Here is an 18290-nt window from a genome sequence, read left to right on the forward strand (position 1 = left end):
CCCTTTATGGCTTAAAACAAGCTCCTAAGGCTTGTTATGATAGGTTTAACTCTGTAATGATAAAAAATGGTTTTTTATCTTGCTTTACTGATACTACTTTATTTGATAAGAAATCTAATGCAGGGGTTGTTATTTTACTTCTATACGTAGATATGCTTATAACCGGAAGTGATTCTAAAGGGGTTAAAGGCATACAATCAATTTTAAAGGATGAGTTTGAAATGTCTGACTTGGGTTTTCTAACTTATTTTTTGGGTATTAAAGTAGCTTACTCTCATAGAGGGTATTTTTTGTCTCAAACTAAGCTTGCGTCTGAGATTATTGACAGGTCAGGTATTACTGATGATAAGGTTTGTGAAACTCCTGCTATAGTAGGAGCTAAAATGAAGATTGATGATTGTGTTCTTCTCCTCGATCCTGCTCCCTACAAACAACTTGTAGGATCGTTGATGTATCTAAGTATTACAAGACCAGATATCTCACATGCAGTTCATACGGCAAGCCAGTTTCAGCATGCATGTGAGATACATAAAGGGCACTTTAAATAAAGGAGTTTTCTTGTCCTCTTCCTCTGATTTAAAATTAATTGCATATAGTGACTCTGATTGGGGAGGTGATCCAAATAACCGTCACTCCACCACTGATTTTTGTGTGTTCTTAGGAGATTCGCTGATTTCGTGGAGATGTAAGAAGCAGCAAAAGGTGTTTCTATCATCAATTGAAGCCAAATATCGTGCCATGGCGACTACTACTATGGAAATTTTATGGATCCATTACTTGCTGGAAGATATGGGGATCACAATAGAAGGGCCTACCAAGCTATGCTTTGACAACAAAAATACGATTTATATTTCTAAGAATCACACTTTCCATGAGCATACCAAACACATAGAAATGGATTGTCACTATGTTCGTGAGACGTATCTCAAAGGAGTCATTGACCTTCCATATGTCACATCAGAATATCAGTTGGCGGATTTCTTCACTAAAGCTTTGTGTGCTCCGCGCTTCAACTTCCTTCTTAGCAAACTTTCGGTCATCCTGCCCTAAGTTTGAGGGGTGGTGGTAAATTATGTAATCAAATAATGTAATGTTATATATATTTTATATATATAAGGTAATACATATATATATATATATATATATATATATTTCTATTACTTAGCCGTAGGGGTAGTTTAGTTTTTTTCATTTTTGCGCATATTTATTTCTTGAATATGTATTGTATTTTTTTCTTTTTTCTCTTTTATAATGAATGTACTTTGTACCTTGGGGGGCCCACCACTAGTCGTTGGGCCCCTCCAACGACTATGCGGGAGCCCCTCCAAGGTTCTCTCCAAGCCCTATATAAAGGGCTCTCCTCCATTGTATTTCCTAAGGCTTTGGGATTTTAGCCCAAGCTTGTGTTAGTGGAACTTGTGACTTTTGGGTTCGTATTTGTGCATTTGTGAGTTTGTGTTGTGCATTGTGTGCACAAGTGTTTCAAGTGTTCTTGTTGGGCGTTTGCATATGCATTTATTTCCAAGAATATTGTAATATTGTTCGTAGTATCTTGTTGGAGATACTTTCATAGGAAGTACTTGAACCTCTACTCAAGGGAGCTTCTTCATCTACAAGAGTTGCAGTCTTTTCAGTCAGCACCTCAGACCTAGGTAAACCTCTATGGCTTCTTGATTCCGGTGCTTCTTTTCATATAACTCCAAATTTTGAAATATTATCTGAATGTTATAACTCAAACAGGTCTAAAGTTTTTACTGTTGATGGAACACCACTAAAAATTGAGGCAATAGGGAATTTTGAAAAAATTTCTCAAAATTTAAAAGGATTTTATATTCCACAAATTAGGTATATTCTCAAACTAAACCTCAATCTCTTGTCGGTTTGTTTTTCATTTGACCATGGATATAACGTTTCTTTCTCCTCTCGTGGTTGTCGAGTGCAAGATCACCAGTCAGGAAAGCTGATTGTGGAAGGCCATAAAGGATGCCTATACTACATGGATTTTTTGAAAATTCCCAAGAATACGTTTTGTTGTAATGTTCAGAAAATAGACTTGGATCTATGACACAGGAGACTTGGTCACCTAAGCATATCCAAGATTCATTTTTTTCCAAATATGGAAAACTTTTGTAATTCTGAGACATTTAAATGTGAAAAATGTATTCTTGGAAAATAAAGAAATTACCCTTTCAAGAAAGAAATTTTGTCTCTTATCGGCCTCTTGAGTTAATACATTCAGATGTATGGGGTCCTGTATGGGGTCCTGCACCTGTCATATCAGATGACAATTTTTCATACCATGTCATTTTCATAGATGATTTTACAAGGCCTACTTGGATTTATTTTTTCAAACATAAATCCGAAGTATTTTTACATTTTCAAATATTTCATAAACTGGTTAAGAATCAATTTAAGAACAATATCTCCATCTTTCGCACCGATTCAGGGGGAGAGTATCTGTCAAAAGAATTTAATGATTATTTGAATTTACATAGTATTTCACATCAAAGATCATGCCCACATACCCCACAAAAAAATAGTTTAGCAGAAAAAAAACATAAGCATATCATAAAAACAACAAGAACTTTACTCATTACTCATCAAATACCAATTTTTTTATTGGGCTGAGGCCACTCTAACCGCGGTATATATCATTAATAAAATGCCATCATCTTTACTAAACAATATTTCACCTGTAGAAAAACTTTTCAAACAAACTCCAGATTATTCAAGGTTAAGGGTATTTGGCTGCAAATGCTTTATTTTCTTCAACAAAAATGACAAACTCTTACCCCGTGCCATTCCATGTGCATTTCTTGGTTATGTTAGCAATAAAAAAGGTTATAGATGTTTTGATCTTAAAACCAAAAAGTTATATGTATCGCGAAATATATCCTTCTTAGAAAACAAAAGTTTTTTTTAAAATTAAAGACTCCAGCGAAATTGATGAATATTCCTTTTTATTGGACTTAGTTCCAGAGATTAATGAAGAAGAAATTGATCAAAAAGATCAAAATGTTGAAATAAGTACTAAATCTCATCCAGATTGTATTCAATACTTCAAACGAGGTAATCTAGAGTAACCTTGTGCTCTAGAAAAATATACTAAAATTCAGGATCATACAAAAACAAGATCATCTAGGGTGTCAAAAGTGTCCGAAAAGTTTGTATCCTATGCGTCGTTTTCGCCAAAATATCAAGCATATATTGCCTTATTACATTCTTACCTATAACCTTCTAATTATGATACTGCAAAAGAACACTCAGAATGGGTCGAAACCATGACAACAAAGTTGAGTGTCTTATAAAAGGCAAATACGTGGACTATTCAAGATATTCCACCAAGAAAGAAACCCATAGGATGTCGTTGGGTATATAAAATTAAAACCAAGAGTGACGGCACTCTTGAACGATTTAAAGTTCGACTAGTTGCCAAAGGCTATTCCCAAGAATATGGAATAAGATTATGATGAAACTTTTGCCCTTGTTGCTCGTATGACAACAGTCAGGACCTTAATTGCCTTAGCTTCCATCAAGAGATGGTCCATATTTCAGATGGATGTCAAAAATGCATTTTAAATGGAAGTCTAGCTGAAGAGGTCTATATGGAACCACCACTTGACATTAAGATTTCTCAAGGAAAAGCCCTTCGCTTACATAAGACTTTGTATGGTCTTAAACAAACCCCAAAGGCTTGATATGATAAATTTAGTCAAGTTATGCTTGAGTTTGGTTTTCAATTTTGTCTTACTGACACAACATTGTTTATTAAGAAATCTAATACTTGTTTTATTATTATTCTGCTCTATGTGGACGACATGATTATCACAGGAAGTGATAAACAGGGAGTTGACAACATCAAAAAATTTCTCAAAACAAACTTTGAAATGAGTGACTTAGGTTTCTTAAATTTTTTTCTTAGAATCGAAGTGACCTACTCTCCTAGAGGTTATTTACTGACTCAATCAAAAATTTTCCTTGATATTATTGACAGGTCAGGGATCATAGATGAAAAACATGTTGACACTCCTGAAGTTGTCAATGTCAAAATGAAGATTGATGATGGAGAACCACTTGACAACCCAGACAACTTGTTGGAGCATTGTCTTACCTTTCCATCACAAGACTTAACATTGCACATGCTATTCATACTGTAAGTCAATTCCAGCATGCTCCTACCACTATTCATATGGGAGCTGTGTTACTCATTATTAGATATATTCAAACTTTTATTTTTAGAGGACTGTTTTTGTCTGCTTCTTCCTCATTAGAACTAACTGCTTATACTGATGCAGATTGGGGAGGTGATCCAAATGATCAACACTCAACCAAAGAGTTTTGTGTGTTTTTAGGAGAATTGATTTCTTGGAGATGTAAGAAGCAACAAAAGGTCTTTCTTTCATCAACTGAAGCCGAATACAGAGCCATGACTATAACCACCATGGAATTAGTCTGCCTGAGGCGACTGCTTCAAGATATGGGTGTTGGGAGTACAAGAGCATCACAACTATGTTGTGACAATAAAAGTTCCATTTACTTTGTTAGCAATCAGACATTTCATGAACGAACCAAGCATATCAAAATGACTGCCACTACGTGCGTGATGAATTTTTACAGGGCACCATTGATCTTCCATATGTCTCCTTAGAATATCAATTAGCGGATTTCTTTACCAAACCTCTCGCTGCTCCTCTATTTCATTTTCTCTTGAACAAACTTTCGGTTGTTCAACCGTAAGTTTGAGGGGGAGTGTTAAAATTTGTAATCTCCCTGATAATCACATATGTAAATCCTTCATCATATGTAATCTTTTATTTTTGGTTTAGTTACAATAGGATAGTTAGTTAATAAGTTAATTTTAGTTTTATTTTTTTCTTTTTGGACATTATTAGACTTATGCTTTTTGATCAAGTCAAAAAGCAAAAGTGTTTTGGATTGAACTAGACTTATGCTTTTTGACTTGGTCAAAAAGCACAAGTCCAAGAGAGCTGTTGGACACTCCAACAGTCCAATAGAGCCGTTGGAGTGTCCAACAACTCTCTCTAGCTCTCCTTTAATGTGTATAAATATGGGGTAATACCCCATTGAATTGTATCCCTTTGGTTGTGGGTTTATCCTACTTAAATGAAATTTGTTTCTTCACCTTTCTATTTGTGATTACTCTTTGTGAGTGTTTTGATGTGAACCCTAGAGGTTCTTGAGTGCTTGCTTTGTGTATGAACCTTTATGGTTCGTGAGAGAGTGTATTCGTGAAGAAGCATTTGAAGTTTGGTTATGGATTCCATTTGCTTACATCCACAAGGGACCGTGTTCTATGATCTGTTGTTTCTTCTGACCTCCACCTTCATTTCATCACTGCTGATTTATGTAATCCATTGCAACCACAACTGTCATGACCCACCATTAGAACATCCATTACACCATCACTGCCATTTTTCTTTTTTCAACCTTCTCGATGACCTCTGGCTGTCGAGTTTTTTTTTAAATGAATCTCAAAGTTCCAAAAGTTTAATAACTACAATGATACTTGAACTCTTGACCTCTCAAACAAGAAACAAGATACTAACCCGTACACCATACAGTTTGTTGTTCTTGTAGGCATCATATGAAAGTTGATTTCACGGGGCTTTTAATGAATTGCTTTCTTCTTAGCCATCTTTTCTTACTTCGAACCTGATATGCTTTCTTTCAAGCTCATGCTTGGTGTTAGGGAAGTAGATGGACCGACAACTGTTGCGTCCTGCAGGTTTTGATCTATTCCACTTAGCCCACTTTTGAGTTTTGTGAGTGGAAATGTTGCAATCTTTTTCTTCGTATCCATTTTGGCAGGAAGTACTTTTTTCCTCATTTACTGAAACTTGAATTAAAAGATTCTCGATGCACGTGTACATTTTATTTTATCGATAACAAGGATTTGGTTAGCTCCTTGTTATCAAGAATCAAGGTAACTAGTCAGTTAGCCTTGCTATTATCGATAATCTCGTTATCGATATAGCAAGGATATGGTTAGACCTTATCAATAATTCGGGATAGCATCATTTGTTATCGAGAATCAAGGTAACAACTAGTTAGCTAGTCTTGCTATATCGATAATCTCGTTATCGATATAGCAAGGATATGGTTAGACCTTATCAATAATCCAGGATAGCGTCAAATGCATTAAATCGTTAGACCTGTTATCGACAATTAAAGGTCGGTTGTAAATCTTTTTATTTTTAAGTTGTGTGTAATATAAAATGTACAACACACTGCTCATTCAGTAAGTTCAATTAATTCAATAACATTCTTTTCACATTCTCAATTCTATTTTCCTACGTGGTATCAGAGCACTCAGGCGACACCTCGGCATGATGGATAGCAGAATTGAAAGCGCATCAAGCCAGAACCTTGAAGAAATGGAGCACCCATTTTTCCTCCACCACTCAAACAACCCTGGCATGGCGCTAGTATCGCAACCAATAACCGATGACAATTATACCAGATGGTGTTGTGCCATGACTATGGCACTATCTGCAAAAAACAAGTTTGGATTTGTAGATGGATCCATCGCAAAGCCGACTTCTCCCGCAAAATTTGTTGACGCTTGAGAACGATGCAACAACATGGTACTGTTATGGCTACTCAACTCGTTACATCCAGAACTATTCTCAAGTATTATCTACGCTAAAACCGCTACTGAAGTATGGGCCGAACTCTGCGAGCAATTCTCTATTGAATGAGCAAGAAATCATAAATATCAAGCAGATGCAAACCTCTGTGGTAGCCTATTATACAAAGATGAAGGGTCTGTGGGACGAGCTGTCCACATATATGACCAATCTGCCATGTACATGCGGAACCGCGAAGACCATTCATGAACAACAAAACCATGAAAGACTTATGCAATTTTTAATGGGATTGAATGACAGCTACAATGCCATAAGGTGCCAATTGCTTTTGATGACACTATTGCAGAACATATTTAAAGCCTTCACACTACTTGTACAAGAAGTGAGACAACGTGATCCTAGGGTCACGGCTAATCAAGAACCAGTGGCGGCAATCGCAAACAGATCCAATGCTCAGATCAACACAAATCCAAATAAAGATTGGCAAAATCGTGTTCGTCCAAAATGCGATCACTGCCAAAAACTTGGCCATGTGAAGGTCAAATGCTTTCACCTCCACGGGTTTCCAAATCGACCTGGTACACCCTTCAATGCTTGTCAATGGAGTCAGGTCAGCGCCAATCCTGCGACTTCCGAAGGCAACAAGTCAATGTCGGTCAAAAGCTCTCAATGACTTACCTAAGAACAACTTGACCAAATACTAGCTGCGATAAATTTAGGTAATCCCAAACCAACACATGTGGTCAACCTAATAGGTAATCTCGATGATCCTTTTGTTTGTTCCACATCACCCGAAAATTAGATCATAGACACGGGCATCCGACATACCATATTATTAATTCCTTGCCAAATCTAATGCTTTCAAAACCCATCATTTTTCCTCCTATTGGATTGCCAAACGGATCTTCTACACATGTAACTCACATGGGTAGTGTCGATTGGCGCCAAAACTTCTTTTCTCAAATATCCTTTTTGTCCCAGAATTCAAATTTAATCTTATTTATGTGAGTAAATTGATCCAAGATCTGAAATGTGACATTTTTTTTTTATCATGATCATTGTGTTTTTCAAGACCATCTCTCGAATAGGAAGATTGGAGTAGTTTAGCAACATGGTGGACTTTATGTATTTGAGATCGATGATAACTTTTCTTTGAGTAGTTCATCCTTTGATTCCAACATCTGGCACTTAAGACTTGGACATCTTTCAAATACTAGATTGTAAGCTCTTATAAATGATAATAAAGTACATCGTTGTGCTCCTTACAATTATTGTGATATCTGTCATATGGCCAAACAAACTCGTTCTCCTTTTTCAAGCGGGTTGATTTCCTCGTCAAAACCTTTTCAATTAATCCATTGCGACATATAGGGAGGAACCAAACCACCTCGTTATCCGAAGTGCAATATTTTTTTACCATAGTGGACGACTAGTCGAGAACCACATGGGTCCACCTTATGCGGCACAAATAAGAAACCATTAGTCCAGATCAATTTTTTTTTACTTGTTGAAAATCAATTTAACAAGATTTTGAGTCTTAGATTTGACAATGAAACTGAATTTTTCTCAAATGACATGCAAAATTTTTTAAAAGAAAAGGATGTTGAACACCAACATAGTTGCGTTGCGACCCCCCAACAAAACGGCATGGTCGAGCGCAATCACAAAGATCTTCTCAATGTTGCGAGAGCCTTTAGATTTCAAGCCTCTTTACCTATTAAGTTTTGGGAAGAATGCGCATTCCCTCCAAACCATTAATGGGCAAAACCCCTTACGAGTTACTTCATGGGAATAATCCTTTTTATGATCATTTTCGTATTTTTGGATGTTTGTGCTATGCCCACAACATACACCACTCTTGTAAATTTGATAATCGCGTATGCCAAGGAGTTTTCATAGGGTATCCAAATGGTTAAGTCGGTTATCGTGTATATAATCTTGAAACAAAAAAGGTTTTGTTAGTCGGAATGTAAAGTTTTATAAAAACGTGTTTTCCTTTCAAGATCATAACAACCCGAATAAAGAGGAAAGGCATATCCTACCTATCTCCATATTCGAGCCTCAACCTTGTGAGATTCAAGAACCTAAAGATATTAAGTCAATGAGATTCCTCCTAATCATCTTGATCCAAATTCTGAATCTCCCAATCATGAAGCCATTGAACCAACTCAAGTTCATCTCTGAATATCACAAAGAACCTGTCAACCACCACCACATCCTAAAGGCTAGAGCTGTTACACGGTTGCTCCCATACTCTAATTGACCGACATGAGAGATGAGGTCCACAACATGGATTATGAGTTGTCCAAAGTTATAAGTTATGATCACTTTTCTGAAGGACACCACATCTTCTTAAGTGACATTTCCCAGCATTTAGAACCTAAAAGCTTTTCCCATGCCATAAAGTTTCAGCATTGGCGTGATGCTATGACCTCAGAGATTAAGGCATTGAAGGTGAATAACACTTGGTCGACTGTGGATCTACCCATGGACAAACACCTCGTTGATTGCAAATAGGTGTATAAAATTAAACATTACTTTGATGGCTCTATTGAAAGGTATAAAGCTCGACTCGTGGCCAAGGGTTATACCCAAATTGAAGGATTGGATTATAACGAGACCTTTGCTTCTGTGGCTAAGTTGGTAACAGTGCGATGCTTAAAAGCTATTGCAACAATAAGAAATTGGCATCTCTATCAAATAGATGTTAACAATGCCTTTCTCCACGGGGATCTTGATGAAGAGGTGTATATGGACTTGCCATCAGGCTTTTCTGTTTAGGGGGATCATAAAGTTTGCAAGTTGCACAAATCACTGTACGAACTCAAACAATCCTCTAGAAACTGGTTTGCCAAGCTCTCACATTATCTACTTCAAGAAGGGTTTGTCCAATATAAAGTTGATTATTCATTCTTTTCAAGGGTTACTAATACGACACACATTTTTGTTCTAGTTTATGTAGATGATATCATCATTGCAGGAGATGTTACATACATTGAGCAACTTAAATCTCACATCAATCAGCAATTCCGATTGAAGGACCTTGGACGACTAAAATATTTTCTCGGTATTGAAGTTACAAGATCTAAAAATGATATTTCTTATCTCAACGAAAATATGCTCTTGATATCCCTCAGGACATGGGTTACCTTGGAGCTAAGCCTAGTCAATTTCCCATGGAACCACATACCAAACTCAGTAATGAAGATGGAGATTTGTTGGAAGATCCAGGGGGTCAGTTGTTATACTTATTATAACCCGACCTAACATCGTTTTCGAGATCAGTATTTTAAGTCAGTTCAGAAGTTAACTGCGACAACTTCATATGGACGCTGCCATGCGGGTCCTTCGATATATCAAGGGTTCCCCAAGACAGGGAATTTTAATGTCGTTCACAAGCAAGATTCAAATAGTTGGTTACTGTGATTCAGACTGGGCTTCCTGCCTGATGACTCATAGATCTACATCTGGTTATTGCATCATGATTAACCTTGTTTCTTGAAAAACTAAAAAGTAGTCTACTATGTCACGGTCATCGACCGAAGCCGAATATTGATTCATGGCCCTAGCATGTTGTGAACTGACATGGATCAAGTACTTGCTATTGGATTTCGGCATTGATCACTCTCAAGCCATGATGTTATATTGTGATAACCAAGCAGCACTTCATATTGTCGTCAATCCAGTTTATTACGAGCGCACCAAACATATAGAGATTGATTGCGGGGGAAAATTTAAAGTGGTCTAATTCAAACACGATTCATTCCCACGCATTCTTAGTGTGCAGACCTTTTCACCAAGGCGCTCGGCATCGATCATTTCACTTGCTGCAAAACCAAGTTGGGCGTTCTCAATCCTTACACTCAACTTGAGGGGGAGTAAAAGATTCTTGATGCACGGGTACATTTTACTGTACATGTGTACATTTTATTTTATCGATTACAAGGATATGGTTAGCTCCTTGTTATCGAGAATCAAGGTAACAGCTAGTCGGTTATGGGTATAGCAAGGATATGGTTAGGCCTTATCAATAATCAGGATAGCATCATTTGTTTTCGAGAATCAAAGTATTTTAATTCAATAACATTCTTTTGACATTCTCGATTCTATTTTCCTACATGAATGCCCCACCCAGTGCATCAAAATGACGTATGCTATCAGTGTTTGAGTGGTTTTGGATGTTTCTCCTGAGTATTGGAGATTTCTTTCCTTTTTTGATATTTATCGCAAATGTATGCTCAGGTGTTCGACTAGTTGAATGGGTGTATTTTCTTTTGCTGATAACGTTTTGTACTCACAATTCACTTAAATGAAAAATTGATTTTGTTGCTGCAGTACAAAAATGTGAGACCAGACTATCTGAAGAATATCTGGAAGGTTATCAATTGGAAATATGCGAGTGATGTCTACGAGAAAGAGGCATCCTGAGAGGTACATAACGCATGTTGTCTTTGATTAAACTCCTTTTTCATCTATCTTGAGAGCTTAAGGTTGGAAATGGAATCATACACTGGAAGACTTTCAAATAAAGTTTTGCTTCTCGTGGTATCATTGTTCAGTTGTAATGCTTACCTTTCATTTTCTGGTTGGTTGGTTCAGAAATTTGCTTGCTTTGTTTGAGCATGTCAGGCTGATGATAAGTTTTAGGATGGGGCGTTGGTTGGTGGTGGTTGTAAAAAAGTAGTGGTAAAACAATTGGCGAATTGTGGTAGTCCATGATTTTCCTGTGAAAAGCTTCACTTTCACAGCTTGCGTAAAGTTTCCTTATGGTCGGCAAAACTTGGACTTTCTGTTTTATTTGTTTTTCTAAATGATGGGCTATTTCACATGGATACAGTTACGGATCAAAGATTCAAATGCAAATTTTCGAATATGTGATTTTTATGGCACGTGGTTATTTTTCAAATATTTAATATGTAGAAAATGCATTTTTTATAGTTTTAAGATGCAATATTTATAAAACTCGGTATATTTAAAATCCAAGAAAGAAAATATGAAAACTATAAGGAAATTACAAAAACTTGTTAAAAGTCATGATAAATCCAGTATGGAAGAGACTGGCTAGGCCTTCAATGTAAAGAAGGCCATGCATCAGAATGAATCAACGGCCAATTTGTCAACAATCCTTCCTATGGGCTGCCATACAAGAGAGGACTTTATCTTGGAAGCTCTTCTTTGAAATGGAGTGTACGTTGCCAAGTTTTTTTCCATGTGGACAGGGTAACCACCCCATAAGGGTGTAAACCTGGGCGCACCCATCGACCCCAGGGAGCTACCAGCTTCGGCTTATGCAAGGAGGATAACACTTGTCATGGTATTTTTCTCCTAAAGTTGAGTTGAGGGTTTCATGATTTGATCGGGAGCCGTCTTCTTGGAAACTTTTCCTTGCAAGGAAATGAAATGGTTTTTCCATAAGCACTATATGAATACGTTCTGTTTTTATTCCCTTTTCTGGCCTTCTTCAATTTTGGTCATTTGTTCCCGCTATTAGTGGTCCATGCCTGCTATTATGTTCATCTCTGTGAGATTCAACCCACAACTAATCCTTGGGTTTTAAAATTGTCACGTAAGTTGGGGGTAAGCCCCGTGAGATTCAAACCCAAGGTCCCTCGGTTATGATAGTGTCATTAACCTATCTCATTGGACCCTAGGAAGTATGGTGCTTTTTTTTTCCATGAGGAACGGAGAAACCACCTATGGAGTAAGAGATATGGTCGCACTGGACTATGCCTGCTATACCTATGGTTTCTTTTTCAGTTGGGTACCCCTTGACCTTCTGGGAGATACTTTGCTTCACCTAAATTCTGGAAGGGGGTGTCCACACGGGGACTGGAACTCAGGGTAGGGGATATCTCTCTATCCGCAAGCCTGAGACCATGTGGGTAACCCCTTAGGGTCCAGAAAGTATTGTGTTCATGATCCAATGGAAAGGCTTTACATAGGAATGGACATGTTTTTTAAACAAAATCATGCCAGTTCAGCCTTCTCATTTGAAAGCTTGTGATATGAAATGATTCACATAAAAAGTAGTTGGTGGTGGAAAAACTAGTCTATTTGTGCCAGCATGGCACTTTCCCACCATGATTTGATGTTTGTTTAATTCATGGTAAGAAAGGATCTCTAACACTTCCTCATTTAAGTTGCATGAAACAAACAAGGCCTTAAGTAGTTTTTTATCAGGTGAGAAAGTTCTTTTGAGCTTATTCATTTTCTCAAGCAAAAAATACATTAAAAAAATGTGTTATTTTCGCAGGTACAAAATTATACCTTAGAAAGTTCTCAAATTTTGGTTCCGAGGGAGCAAATCTCAATCACTTTCTCAAGGACAGCGGTTTACTTTCCTGCTTGCAAAGATGCCACATGGGTCCTCTAATCCGCATGTTTCCCTTTTGAGAAAAAAAAAGTGGTGTTGGGCGATGAGTATCGAGTCTCTCTGCCTCCCATGACAAGCTTCTTTTGGGTACATGCAGCCGAGACGGATGAGTAACCTTAGGGCTGGTAAATGAGAATGAGCCAAGCCAAGCCAAGTTTGAGCTCATAATGAGTCTAAGTTAAATGAGCCAAGTTCGAGCCAAACTTATATGAATGGAGTTGAGCTCAGTACCTATTGTTTATATTCAGCTTACAGAGCCTATTTTATGAACTCAGATGAGAACTTTATGAGCCCACATGTTCCAAGCCATGAGCAGCTTGGCTTGTTTCCCAGCCCTAGAGCAACCAAAAGGACAGTATGGTATTGGCACCTACGCTTATTCATCCAGTTGGGCAAGGAGGGATACTGCAGTGCATCTGCACGTATCCATCTCTCTTGTGTACAATGAGGATTCAAGGAGAGAAAAAAACCCATTTATTTAAATGGTTCGGATAGCTTCGGATGTTGCAGTGTAAAGAGACCAATGAATCATCCAAGTTTATGCCACTTACGTGAATAAGGAGGCTGTCCAGAGCTGCTAAGATAGAAAAAGTAGTGGAGGCAAGTGTATTAAACATCAAAACTTGCATTATGCATTACTTGGCAGAAGATGGCACCTAAGCTGAACCGAAAAAGAGCAAAAAGATGATGCACTGTGATACTTTACACAAGTTCGAACACACCAAGAAATACAAAGCCTTATGTTATAAACTATCAGCCAAATGTCTAGCACTGCTAGCGGCTAACGTGCTGTGTGAACTGTTGGAAGCAAAGTGAAAGTGCAATTAGTCCCAATGGGCTCCTGAAATTTTGTACTTTCGCTACATTATTGAGGTCACAATAATGAATTAGGTGGACTATCATATAGTAATGTACACTTGGCAAAGTACAATATCCACCAATTCACTTATATACTGTTATGACACATACATACTCACAATGTACAGGGAAAGGCAAAGAGGTTCGAAAAGACTGACTATATTTGTCCTATCATGGTGTAAGAGCTTGAAGAGGGTGTGAATATGTACACTTCACAACCATGAGACTCAACAGTAGCACTAAAAGAACCGACTGCATTTTCTGATAAATCCTGATGCTGCCAGACAGAACGTTGCCAAAGTTAGTGTGGTTGCATATGGGCATAACAAGAAAGGAAACAAAGAAACCCCAGATGGAGGATACCTGCCACAAGTCTCTCACAGAAACCACAGTCGTCGTTTCAAGGCCAATAGATTCCCATTCAGCAGTGACAGTGGTGGTGGTGTCACATTGATTCCACAGGGCTACCACCAAGCGATTTTCAGACAGTGGACCTGCCCAAACCTGGAATTCGAAGCCGAAACATGATATCAAATTTCAACAGAATTTCTTGGTTTCAAAAGCCATACACATTAGTAAGAACCATATTCCTCTTACTAGGAAGGAATTCTGAGAGCAGAAGGTACTTGTTGCATGTAAGGCATATGTTATATCAAATTTCGTGTCCATAAAAGTGAGATGTGAAATTACGATCCCTTGACCAGATGCCATAACTAGCCATTACGCCATGGAATCCAGTTGCGGTGATGCCCTTAAAATCCAGAAGGACCATGGCATAGGGCACATACATAAGAACTGGCGCTGCCATTTCTAGTTACAAGTTCACAAGTTGTGCAACCTCTGCATTTGGAGAAACAACTGGATTCTCCAGAAAGCTGAGAATGGTTTGTGTAATCTTCTGAACAACCTTTTTTTTCTTTGATAAATGAAAGAGCATATAAACAATAAATTATATACATGCAATTTCACTGCCCCCAGTATGTGCAGATTCATGTCATGTCATGACACTGTATAACTAGAGTGATAAAATTACAAAGCTGGAAAGAACCTGGCTGCACCCATTGCTGCCTCCTGTAGAAACTTTTCTACCTTGAACACCAAGAGAATCTGCAAATTTACAACAAAAATTTGATTAGACTTGAAAGGTCGACATTATACTTGCAAGAATCAGTGAATCATGGGCTGTTTGTAATCCAAACTACCAATTAAAAAGATTTTTGCTAGAGATCAGGTTTGAGCTCCAAGTCAGTGAGGTAGGACTTGGAAAGTATTTTGCCTTTTTCTTTTTAGGGAACAGGAAATTTTATTAAAATAGAAAAACAGAGTGACGAAAAGCAGTCACAAATATCAGTCTCAGCCATATCTCGGCAAGGCAATTTCTTGCAATAATATAGGTTTAGTTGATAAATCTTGCAAAATCTCAGGAAAATTTCACCACCTAAAAATTTAAAAAATATAAAAATAACACAAATAAGAAATAAAATATCATGATTAGATACTAAAATATGCATATAATCAAAGAAATAAGTAAAAATACAAAATAAAGAAAATATACATTTAAGATATAGAAAAGAAGTAAAAGAGTAACTGATGATATCGTGATATTATCATGATATGTACAAGTTTCTGAATTTTCAAAATATCATGAGATTTTGCCTCCAGTATCTTTTTATGAATTTACGGCAATAGTATCACAATATTTTCAAATATCACATATATCTGTGACTATGATGAAAAGTCACAGGTAAAAAGAATGAAGGACATGAACCCAAGGAAATGAACCCTATATTGGCCCCTCAGTATTACACTACAAAGAGCCCAATCTATTGTGGCCAATCCAAACCAGCTCAGAGCATCCCCATTTGTTCCCAGCAAACAGCCAAATAGCTTGCTGCAAACTGTGGTGCACAGCCAACAGATTTAAAGTTTGATCATAAAAAAATCTTCTATTCTGCTCATTCCAAACTAACCACCACACTGTAGATAACCACCATCTCCAAATAATAAACCACTTTTTACCCACTCTCCTAGCCCAGTGTGCTAGAATGAAGTCATAGATGCTGGAACTGACCTGTAGATCAGTATTATAATCAGACAAGACATATGGCAACAGAAACTGAAGAAAAGGAAGCCCTAGAAAAGGTGATGCACTTCCTCTTTAGTTCGACCACACATAACACACTTACTAACCATGCGAAAGCCCCAAAGCCTCAGATTAGTGAGTGCTCTGTCCTTCTGAAACCAGCCACAGAAAGATGGAGGCTCTAGCCAACATACCCGAAACCCGCAAGGTACTCTCTGAAAAAAGGAGCACTACCTAGTAGAGATAATGCAACATGGTGGCATTCCACACACCAGTTGTTGAATGTTTCCACGTCAGTCTATCTTGAAATCCATTCAATTGACAGTGCTGTAATAGACCAAGAAGTTCAGTACCTTCAGGTGACTAGCCTATGGAGCTGCCAATTCCCTCCAAAGCTTCAGTCCAAAGAGTTGGACCAGCAACCGGCAGCCATGGTGTCTCTATTTGTAGATCTTGCAAATAACCTCGAAAACCATTCGACTGAAGGTACTTCCAACAACTAAGGAACATACCAGAATGAGGTGGACCTACCATAACCCAAGCTGACCGCAATCCTGTCCTTGAGGTCTCCAAAAGACTTGAGCAGCCCTTCCAAGCATCTGAACCGGTTTTCCATAGGTCTTATTATTCCAATTACATAGCCAACCCTGTAAAGCATACTTGTGTTTAGCGATCCTTGCCCACCACTAGTCGTTATGGCAAAGCTGCCATCACCATTTTACAATAAATGCCTTGTTCATTTCCAAGTGGTCCGTCAAATAAAAGCACTCTATCCTTTAAGCTGTTATCAACATTGAATGACCTTGCTTTGCCAGAATTAATTTTCAGACCCAAGACCTCAAAAACCTTGACAATCAGCCAGATCCCCCAGATTTCCACGTGTTCTGCCATGCAAGCTTTCCTTGGAACTTGTGCATATGCAATGACAGACAATAGAGAAGAAAGGATAAGAAAAAGGATTGGGGCCATCAAAACTGTCCAACGTACTCTTAGGGTTGGACATCTCATATATATAATATCATGAAATTATCAAATTGGCGATATTTTCAAAATATCGTGATATTTTACCTATCCTTTGTTGAAATATTTTCACAATATCGCTAAAATGAAAATATTGTGATATTATCACGATATTTATGAATTTTTTTCTTATTTTATATATTTTAAGCCATTTTTTTGTTTCTTTTATATTTTAAATGCTTTCCAAATGTATTTCCTTATATTTTGCAAAGAAAATTGATACAAAACCTATTATTTTCTTATCTTTCTTATTATTTTTTATAGTTTTTAATTTTTAAAACTCCCAAGATTTTCCTCAGAAAAAACAGTTTTTGAAAATCTCTCCGAGAAAAACCTTCGAAGATATTACCTTGAACGATATAGGTTTCTATGATATATATATATATATATATATGTGTGTGTGTGTGTGTGTGTGTTGTCATTATATATTAAAATACACAAAATATCCCTACTACAAAAAAAGAATACAACCACAATACATCTGGGTATAAACACACAATTTTGGATCTGGATCTAAAACACAATGATCCAATTTGAACCACTATCTCTAACAACTCCCTCAAATTGTGGAAGGGTAAGAACCATGGACAGTTTGCCTTTGAAAAACCAATGTCTATTAGCAAGTGGTTTTGTGAATAGATTTGCCACTTGTTCTTCACTACGAATAAAAAGAGGTTGAATCTCCTTATCTTCCACTTTCTCTCTTATAAAATGTTGGTCAAGTTTCACGAACTTCATCTTCCCATGCTAGACAAGATTGGTTAATATAGAAATAACAATTTTATAATTGCAAAACAAGGACCTGACAATTTTTTGATGAAGGCTAATTAACAAATGTCAAATCCATGATATCTCTGCAGTAATTGTTGTCATGACTATAATATGCTTTGGTATTGGATCTAGCCACGGTGCATTCTCTTACTCGACCAAGAGACTAAGTGAGACCCCAAATAAACTTCAAAATCTGTCACTGATTTTCGTGTAGACAGGTCTCCCTAATCTACATTAGAATATGCCACAACTGTAATAGTCACACCTTTATCACTATGTTTAGCCTTTTTATATTATGAGCCCGTCTAAGATGGTTCCCTCGATTTACCTCAAGATCCTCTTGTTAAATTATGTAATCTAGTATATATATATATATATATATATATATATATATATATATATATATATATATATATATATATATATATATATATATATATATATATATATATTTACTTATTTCTTTTTACCCGAAAAGGATATTTCTGTAAATTCCTATTTTACGCATATTCCCCTTGGAATAAGATTGTAATTCTTCTTTTTTCTTTTTCTTTCTTGGTTTTTGCGCCACATAGGG

General features: G+C 37.1%; 2 protein-coding genes across 3 annotated transcripts in view; one reads left to right on the top strand and one right to left on the bottom strand.

The window, feature by feature from the left end:
* The window catches only part of LOC149826794 (superoxide dismutase [Mn], mitochondrial-like), a 61312-nt gene extending 50156 nt beyond the window's left edge, over positions 1 to 11156 (top strand). Inside the window, exon 6 of the mRNA XM_090018985.1 lies at positions 10944 to 11156. Within this exon, the coding sequence (XP_089875111.1) occupies positions 10944 to 11036 (93 nt within the window). The 3' untranslated portion in view covers positions 11037 to 11156. The remainder of the gene's footprint in view (positions 1 to 10943) is intronic.
* Positions 11157 to 13666: 2510 nt separating this feature from the next.
* Positions 13667 to 18290, bottom strand: part of LOC149826795 (Melibiase family protein) — a 165277-nt gene continuing 160653 nt past the window's right edge. For both annotated transcript variants that reach the window (XR_016434796.1, XM_090018986.1), the window contains 3 exons: positions 14888 to 14946; positions 14203 to 14343; positions 13667 to 14116 (listed from right to left, as the gene is read on the bottom strand). Coding sequence is in view for 1 of the 2 variants with exons in the window: in XM_090018986.1 (XP_089875112.1) it covers positions 13997 to 14116; positions 14203 to 14343; positions 14888 to 14946 (320 nt within the window). In the remaining variant the exon portion in view is untranslated. The remainder of the gene's footprint in view (positions 14117 to 14202; positions 14344 to 14887; positions 14947 to 18290) is intronic.

Source organism: Nuphar pumila, chromosome 10 (genome assembly GCF_984573655.1).
Source record: "Nuphar pumila chromosome 10, dmNupPumi1.hap1.1, whole genome shotgun sequence".
Taxonomy (NCBI): domain Eukaryota; kingdom Viridiplantae; phylum Streptophyta; class Magnoliopsida; order Nymphaeales; family Nymphaeaceae; genus Nuphar; species Nuphar pumila.